Source organism: Gossypium raimondii, chromosome 4, assembly GCF_025698545.1.
Source record: "Gossypium raimondii isolate GPD5lz chromosome 4, ASM2569854v1, whole genome shotgun sequence".
Classification (NCBI taxonomy): Eukaryota; Viridiplantae; Streptophyta; class Magnoliopsida; order Malvales; family Malvaceae; genus Gossypium; species Gossypium raimondii.
Window position 1 is genome coordinate 34,840,780 of NC_068568.1, and position 8,636 is coordinate 34,849,415.

The window sequence follows — 8,636 nt, forward strand, 5'->3', positions numbered from 1 at the left end:
TGGTAACCGCATCCTCTCCCTCCGTCATCATCGGAGTTGAGTGGGGGTTGGAAGGTCTGAGGAGAGGATTCGTCGAGCGGCGCAGAGGGAGTTTTAGTTTAGGTTTTGTTTTTGATGAAAGTGTTAGGTTTTTTTTAGGTTTATTTTAGTTTTAAGCACAGGGACTAAAACGTCGCCGTTTGTTGCTAGTACAATGGCTTCAAAATGGCGTTGTTTTGAAGACCCGATCCGAACGGTGACTCGATCCGGGAAGAATCCGCGCATTATGGATCGGTTGGTATATTTATTCAACAGGTCCTTCCGTGTTTACTGGAGTTGTGATTTAATTTCTTTAATTGTTTGCAATTTGTACCGCATATTTGATTCTGATTCCATTTGGATCCAATTTTAAACGGCGCCGTTTGCTACGAGTGATTTTGAATGTTCACATTTTGCGCATAATTACAATTTTAGTCCCTCATTTTTTTGGTCGATTACCAACTTAGTTTATCTTTAATTTTCTTTTTATTTCTATTTGTAGTGTTTTATTTTTATTTTTATTTGAATTCCAATATCATTTTTAATCCTATTATTATTATTATTATTATTATTATTATTTCTTCTTTATATTTAAATTATGTCTTAACTTTAACTTGATTTTTAATAGCATAATTTTAAATCGAATTTAGTACTTATTTTAATATATTTATTTATAACATATTTTAATATTTAGTTTGACATTACCTTTAAACTTATTATTATTATAATTTTAAAACGTAATATTCTATTATTTTAAATTATTATTGACATGTTTTAAATTTATCATACATTTTTTATATCTATTATATATTTTTATCTTCAAACTTGACATGTTATTATTTGATTTATTATTTATTAATATGTACATTTTATAAGAATTTGGTATAATTTGTATATATTTTAATGTTTTGTTTAGGTTATATCTTAAAATTCATTTTGCATATCTATATGCTAAATGTTTATATAAATTTATATACTTTTCAAGGTTGTTATTATTTTATTTCAAGTTTATTTTGAGTTCATGCGTGCAATTTATTTTAAAACTTTTATACGTAGGACGTTTTTCCATTTTTATTATCTTGGTGTATTTTTAAAATTGATGATAGATTTGTTTAGCTCTTGAACATCAATGTTGATATTTGTATAACACTTATTTATTTGTTTTAGTTTAAATTTAGATTGTATTTCATATTCTACATTGTATGTATTGTTATCCAATCACGTTCCTTTTACGAGAATTGTATTTTATTAAGGCACTGTAGTTGTTCTATTACTGAATTCCTAAAAGCTCGATGTTCATAAGTTCTTGAAAGAATCGCACCTTAACTTACTAGGCTTTGATTCTTCCCAATGAATTTAGATAATCAAGTGTTCAATTTATTAAAATCATTCAATTTTAAAACTAAGCATTTAAGATTTCAAAGTGTTGAATCCTAACTTATCGGATCTGACATTTTGCTATCTCGATTTTTAAAATAAAGACAATGTTTGATGTTTAGCAACTTCGAGAAATTGAACCCTAACTTAATGGATTCTAATTTCTCGCTTGACTTAAATGACCAAACAACCTTCTCAAAGTACATGATTTTTAAAATTTGAAAAATGAAAAGGATGTACTTAGTTTTGACGATTGAATTGTTGCACTCTAACTCACTGAGTGTAGCAATTTATTTCTTCAAAATGAGTGCATCTTGTTATTCAATTTGGTTTATTCAAATTTGAACATCGTATTTGAAAATCTTTTAAAATCCTCGGCACTAAGACATTAAACAATCAATTCGGTACCAATTTTGGGCATTACGAGGTTGCTAACCCTTCCTCGTATGCAACCGACTCCCGGACCTATTTTTTCAAATCTCGCAGACCTAAAATTTATTTTTAATGGTGAACTGATCACACCTTAATAAAAGATCAGTGGCGACTCCCATTTTATTTTCAAAAGTCGATCCTCATTTTTCAATTTAAAGAATTGCTTTCGACAAAGGAGTTTCTGGATGTTTTTTCTGGAGAGCTACCTAGGTTACCTTTGAATCGTGAAGTAGAGTTTGGGATTGAGCTCCTTCTTGGTACAGCTCTGGTGTCCATTGCTCCTTATTGAATGGTACCAAAAGAGCTGGTGGAGATTAAGGCTCAGATTCAAGAGCTACTGGATTGTGGGTTCATTCACCCTAGTGTGTCTCCGTGGGGAGCACCGGTTCTATTTGTGAAAAAGAATGATGGATCTATGCGTATGTGTATTGATTATCGGCAATTGAACAAGTTGACCATAAGGAATAAGCCCCTACCGAGGATAGACGATCTATTTGTTCAGTTTCGAGGTGCTTCGATTTTCTCCAAGATTGATCTCTGATCGGCATATCATCAGTTAAGGGTTAAGGAGACTGATGTGCACAAGACAGCATTTAGGACTCGGTACGACCATTATGAGTTCCTAGTGAAGCCTTTTGGACTGACGAATGCACCAGCAGCTTTTACAGATCTGATTAACCGAGTGTTCCAGCCCTATCTGGATCGGTTCGTGGTGGTATTTATTGACGACATACTAGTGTATTTGAGAACTAAGGATGAGCACGATGAACACCTAAAAGTGGTTCTACAGAGTCTGTGAGAAAAACAACTATACGCCAAGTTTAGTAAATGTGAGTTCTAGTTACGTGAAGTAATGTTTTTGGGACATGTGGTTTTTACTGACGGGATTAGAGTTGATCCCCGAAAGATTGAGGCTATCTTAGATTGGAAGCAACCTAAGACTGTATCTGAGATCCGCAATTTTCTAGGACTGGCAGGGTATTATTGACGATTTGTGGAGGGGTTTTCTCTGATTGCCGCACCCTTAAATAAGCTGCTACGTAAGGGTATGTCGTTGAACTGGATTGATTTGCAACAGGAGAGCTTTGAGAAGCTCAAGGCTATACTGACTCAGGCCCCTGTTCTAATACAGCCAGAGTCTGGAAAAGAGTTTACTGTTTACAGCGACGCATCACATGTCAGTTTAGGATGCGTATTGATGCAAGTGGGTAAGGTGGTAGCATACGCTTCTCGTCAGCTTAAGACTCATGAGGCGAATTATCCGACGCATAACTTGGAGTTGACCGCAGTAGTATTCATACTAAAAATCTAGAGGCATTATTTGTATGGTGAGAAGTGTACCATTTACACCGATCACAAGAGCTTCAAGTACCTCCTCACTCAGAAGGAGCTGAATCTTAGGCAGCGTAGATGGATTGAGCTACTTAAGGACTATGATTGTACGACTGAATAGCACCCTGGTAAGGCTAATGTGGTGGCTGACGCACTAAGTCGTAGACCCATGATTGATCTGAGGGTGATGTTTGCTCGCCTCAGTTTATTTGATGATGGTAGTCTGTTGGTCGAACTTCAAGTTAAACCAACGTGTATAGAGCAAATTAAGAGTAAACAGATAGAGGATAAGTTGTTGTGTTTTTTTCTGACAGGTTGGGAGTGGGAATACCGAGAATTTTGGACTGAATAACGAAAGGGTACTCTATTTTCGTGGGAGAATCTGTGTACCAAAAGATATTGAATTGAGGCAGTCTATACTATGAGAGGCGCATAGTAGCCCTTATGCTATGCATCTTGGCGGAAATAAGATGTACCGTGACCTTTGTGAGTTATATTGGTGGCTAGGTCTTAAGCGAGAGGTTACCGAATTTGTGGCTAAGTGTCTGACTTGCCAGCAGGTTAAGGCTGAGCATCAGTTACCTTCGGGTTTGTTGGAGACAGTCAAGATTCCGCTTTGGAAGTGGGAGAGGGTGACTATGGACTTCGTTAGTGGATTACCCCTTACACCTACTAAGAAGAATTCTGTATGGGTCATCGTGGATCAATTGACCAAGTCTGCCCACTTCATACTAGTTCGTACCGACTACTCTTTACAGAAGTTGGCTAAACTGTATGTGTCTTAGATAATGAGACTGCATGGGGTACCAATTTCAATAATATCTAATAGGGATTCTCGCTTCATGTCTCGGTTCTAGAAGAAGCTACATGAAGCTCTGGATACAAGGTTGAACTTTAGTACTGCGTTCCAACCTCAGACGGATGGTCAGTTAAAGAGGGTGATTCAGATACTGGAGGACATGTTAAGGAGTTGCGTGATTGATTTTCGATGCAGTTGGGAGGATTACTTGCCACTAGCAGAATATTCTTATAACAATAGCTATCAGTCTAACATTCAGATGGCACCCTAAAAGGAATTATATGGTTGTAGGTGTCACACATCTTTCTATTGGACTAAGTTGGGTGAGCGGCGTGTTCTGGGCCTTGAACTAGTTTCTGATACCGAGGATAAAGTTACACTGATTCGGGACTGACTGAAAATAGCGTCTGATAGGCAGAAGTCCTACGCCAACCTGAAGCATCGAGAGATTGAGTATTCGGTGGGGACTTCATTTTTCTCAAGGTCTCGCCATGGAAGAAGGTATTTAGATTTGGTCATAAGGGCAAGTTGAGCCCTAGATTTATTGGACCTTACTGCGTGCTTAAGAGAGTAGGACCAGTTACTTACCAGTTGGACTTACCTCTGGAATTGGATCAGATTCATGACGTGTTCTACGTCTCTATATTGAGACGCTACTGCTCTGATCCCACGCATACTGTTCCTGTTGAGGAGATCGAGGTTAGGCCAGATCTAACTCTTGAGGAGGAGCCAATTCAGATATTGTAGGGAGATGTAAAGGTTCTAAGAAGAAAATCCATCCCACTGGTTAAGTTTTTTTGGCATAATCATAGCTCTGAGGAAGCCACGTGGGAGCCCGAGGATGTGATGTGACAACAGTATCCTCTTCTGTTCTGATCAGGTAAAATTTCGAGGTCAAAATTTTCTTTTAGGTGGATAGAGTTGTAACGCCCCAAAAATGCCTTATATTTATTTCTGTATGTTTGTGATACAAATATCTGTCAGCTTTAGTGGTTATGTGTTCTGGGAGTGTCTGAGAAGTCTTGGGTTCAAGCCTTGACTTGGGCAAATTTTTTTGTTTTAAATGAATGAAGCCCTATCTCTAGACACTAGACTTTTAATTAATTGTTTGTAAAAACATGTCAAAATGGGCCTACTGTCTGGTGGCTAAGTGGTGGGTTGGTGTACTTAAGGTCAGGAGTTCGAGGCTCTGTGCGAATAAAGGATTTATTTTTAGTGTTTGTGCCATGTGAGTGTTGTAGGTTGACCAAAATGCTGTAGTGTTTGAGTGAAAATTCGATTGTTGAGGGATTTTTGGTGGACTGTTTGGGGAGTTTGAGGGTGAATGGGAGTGTGATGGACAGTTTAGTGGAGGAAATTAAGGGATAATGGGAGTATTTCGTGGGATTGAGGAGCAAAATAAGGGAATTCTCATATTATTCAGATTATTATTGATTTTATTTTTGATTCTTGTGATTCTTTTTTTTCAAAAAAATCGGTTTCCAATACTGTTTCCAAAATTTTTGACGTTAGTTCCCCTTCTCCTCTAATCTGTCGTTCGTCATTTTGCTCCTCCCTTTGCCGAATATTACTTGGTGAATTTCTACTGCATCTTTTGTTCCTTTTTGTCTTTTCACATTTCCCTTCCCATCGTTTTCTTTTTCTTCTTCTCATAGTCACCTCCTCTGTTTTGCCTCTTTCAGTCATTGATTCCCCTTTGCGATTTGTTCGCTCTTACGTTGCTATATTGCACTCTGCTCTGTCGTCAGTTTGGTAAGTGATCTAGGTGTTTCGTTGTCTCATTTTATAAGTTACTGAATAAAGGGTTATATTTGCACTCTTGGGGTTTTTAATTGACTGTGTTCTTTTCAATTATTTTCTGTTCAATTTCCTCTCCTCCCAGCAAGGAAAATTTCGACTCCTCCCTTACACTCTCCTTCTCCAATTCTTTTCAGCTGGGGTTTTTCTCTAACAACAGTCAGTTGTGCTTGATCGGTAAGTATGGTTTAATTGAAGTTTAAAGTGAAATTCGACTAGGGGTCTAACGAGAAGGTTTACGACTCTTGTTTTAAGTGAAGACCAAGAGTTGGTTGGAGCATCTTCAAGGAACTGAATGGGCGATTTTGGTGGATTTCGATAAGGAGGTTTTCGATTGTTGATCGATTTTTAACTTTGTTAGCCTTTGATTGAATATCGAATTAAGTAGTTGATTAATTGATGTTTTGGGTTGAATCTAGGTTTTGGAGTACTCGGACTGTGGTTTAACTACAAGCGGAATCAGGTGTGTAAACACAACTCTGAAAACAGAAATTGGTGAAAAGTCGAACAATGTGATTGTCGATGCCATACGGTCGTGCGGCTGCCCGTGTGGTAGGTCGTGTGATCGAACATGGGCGTGTGATCGACGAGGCTGGCCATGTACGATTCATGGGCGGGCCAAATTGGGCCGTGTGGGCCATACGGGCACGTGGGCCCCACACGGGTGAACCACACGGGCATATAGGAATATTGGGTCGGGCCGTGAGATCCATACGGCCAAGGCCATTTATGGCTGTGTGGGCCACACGAGCGTGTGGGCCCACATGGGCATGCAACATGGGCCATGGGCCCATTTTCACTGTTTGACTGCTAAGGTTGCACGGGTCGTCCAAGTCGACTGTGAACCTACTGTAGGGTTGGTAAGCTTACCTAGACCCCTAATTGACTGAGATGACTATATGACTGATACGATTACGCATGCTATTAAGCATGATGATATTCCACTGGTTTGATACTGTTTGCCCTGATTTTATGCATGCAATTATGTTTTAGCATGTCATATATGTATATTACATTGCATTGGGGTGGGACTGATATTGATTGAAGGAAGTGTACTGAAAGGCTTCAAGCCTAACTTTCTGGCAGCTCAGCTGCAACTACTGTCTAGTGTCGCTTTCGGTACTATTTGGAGTGTAGGGATGGGGGGTTGATTATATCCCCACATGGAGTGTAGGGTTGGACGGAGATGGAGTGTAGAGGCTGGTTGGGTAGGATTGTATAACTGCATAACTGTCACTATTACTATACTGTGATGGGCTAAGGCCTTAACGCTTATTGTTACTGAAATGGGCTAAGGTCTAAATTGGTACTGATACTTGTATTGAAAAGGGTTTAGGCCCAAACCGAGATTATCTGTTGTTGTCTGTTTGTTTGCGTGGGTATTACACACTGAGTTTACGTAAACTCACCCATTCTGTTTAATCTGTACAGGTAATCCCCAGACAATGAAAAGTTAAAACTCTTTAAAAAATGAAAATAATAAAAAATAAAACGTAAATAAATGAAATAAATAAGACATTGACATGATGATGATGATGATGATAATAATAATAATAATAAACCTTATTCATAATACAAGAAAAGAATCAAAGTTACATAAATAAATAATATTAAAATGTGACATGAAAATAAATAAAAACAAAATAAGAATAAATAAAATTATACAAGTGTGAATAAATATAAAAAATAAAATAAAGTGCATAGTTGAAATTAAATATAAAAGGTATAAATGCAAATGAAAGGGAAAATATAAGTGTAAATAATTTATTAAAGATGGAAACAAAATGACATAACTTGATTTTGAGACTAAAAGATAAAAAATGTGGAAGACAAAGGACTGGTGTAGAAATTAATTTGTTTTTAATTTTGAAATTTTGGATTAAACCGAATGTTTGAATAAATAAAAGGGTTACGGGTGTAAATAGTCTAGAGAGTGAGGGTGATGCTGCAAAAAAATGAGGTATTTTTTTGTAAATTTAAAAAGTAAGGGATGAGAATAAATTACCCATTTTTTGTACCTATAAATGAAAAAAAAAACTATTCATTCTTTCATTTTAACCTCATTTTTTTCAAAAAAAAAAAACCATCTTCCTGTTTCTCTTCCTACTTCTATGTTGGCCATGGCTCCACCACCGGGGATCCCAACAGCTCTCTGGCCTCTGGTGGTGGAGCTGTCTCGTACGGTGGTCGAATTTTTTTTTTTTGCAAAATCAAAGGTTTCTTTAAAAAATCACAATTTTTCTTAAAAATCAAAACTTTATTTCGAAATAGTTGAAAAAGATCAAAACTTTGTTTTAAAAAAATTAAACTTTTTTCCATTAAAATGACTAAAAACATATTTTTATTTTAAAATTTAAAATTTCTCTTTTAAAATAAATATTATTTTTCTTAAAGATCAAAACTTTTATTTTGAAATAGTTGAAAAAATTCAAAACTTTGTTTTAAAAATTTAAACTTTCCTTTAAAATGACTAAAAAACATATTTTTATTTTAAAAATCTAAACTTTTTCTTTTTTAAAAAAAATCAAAACTTTTCCCAAGATCAATCCTTTTTTTTTAAAAAAAATTTAGAAAGGGATAGGGAGAAACTGAGATTTTTTGAGGCACCTAGGGGTGGAGGTCCGACGGTCCGATGACGTCCCCTTCATCGAATCCCAAAACCCGATCCCTCATGAAATGACTATGGCCAAAAAAATAGATAGAAGAAAAGAAAAAGAAAAGAAATAGAATGCTTATTGTTGTTTTTTTTTTATCTTTTTTTTAAGAACAAAAATATGAAAAGCCTCCTCTTTTTTTCCTTTCATTTCATTTCATGTATATATATTATTTTTTAATCTTGTTTATTTATAAAAGTGATAATAATAATATTTAATAATAGTAG

General features: G+C 36.2%; 1 protein-coding gene across 1 annotated transcript; it reads left to right on the forward strand.

Annotated features, from left to right (window-relative positions):
* The first annotated feature begins 2,875 nt into the window (after positions 1 to 2,875).
* Positions 2,876 to 3,584, forward strand: LOC128040479 (uncharacterized). The gene is made up of 2 exons (XM_052629242.1): positions 2,876 to 3,118; positions 3,474 to 3,584. The coding sequence occupies exons 1-2, from the start codon at positions 2,876 to 2,878 to the stop codon at positions 3,582 to 3,584; spliced, it is 354 nt and encodes a 117-aa protein (XP_052485202.1).
* The last annotated feature ends 5,052 nt before the right edge of the window (positions 3,585 to 8,636 follow it).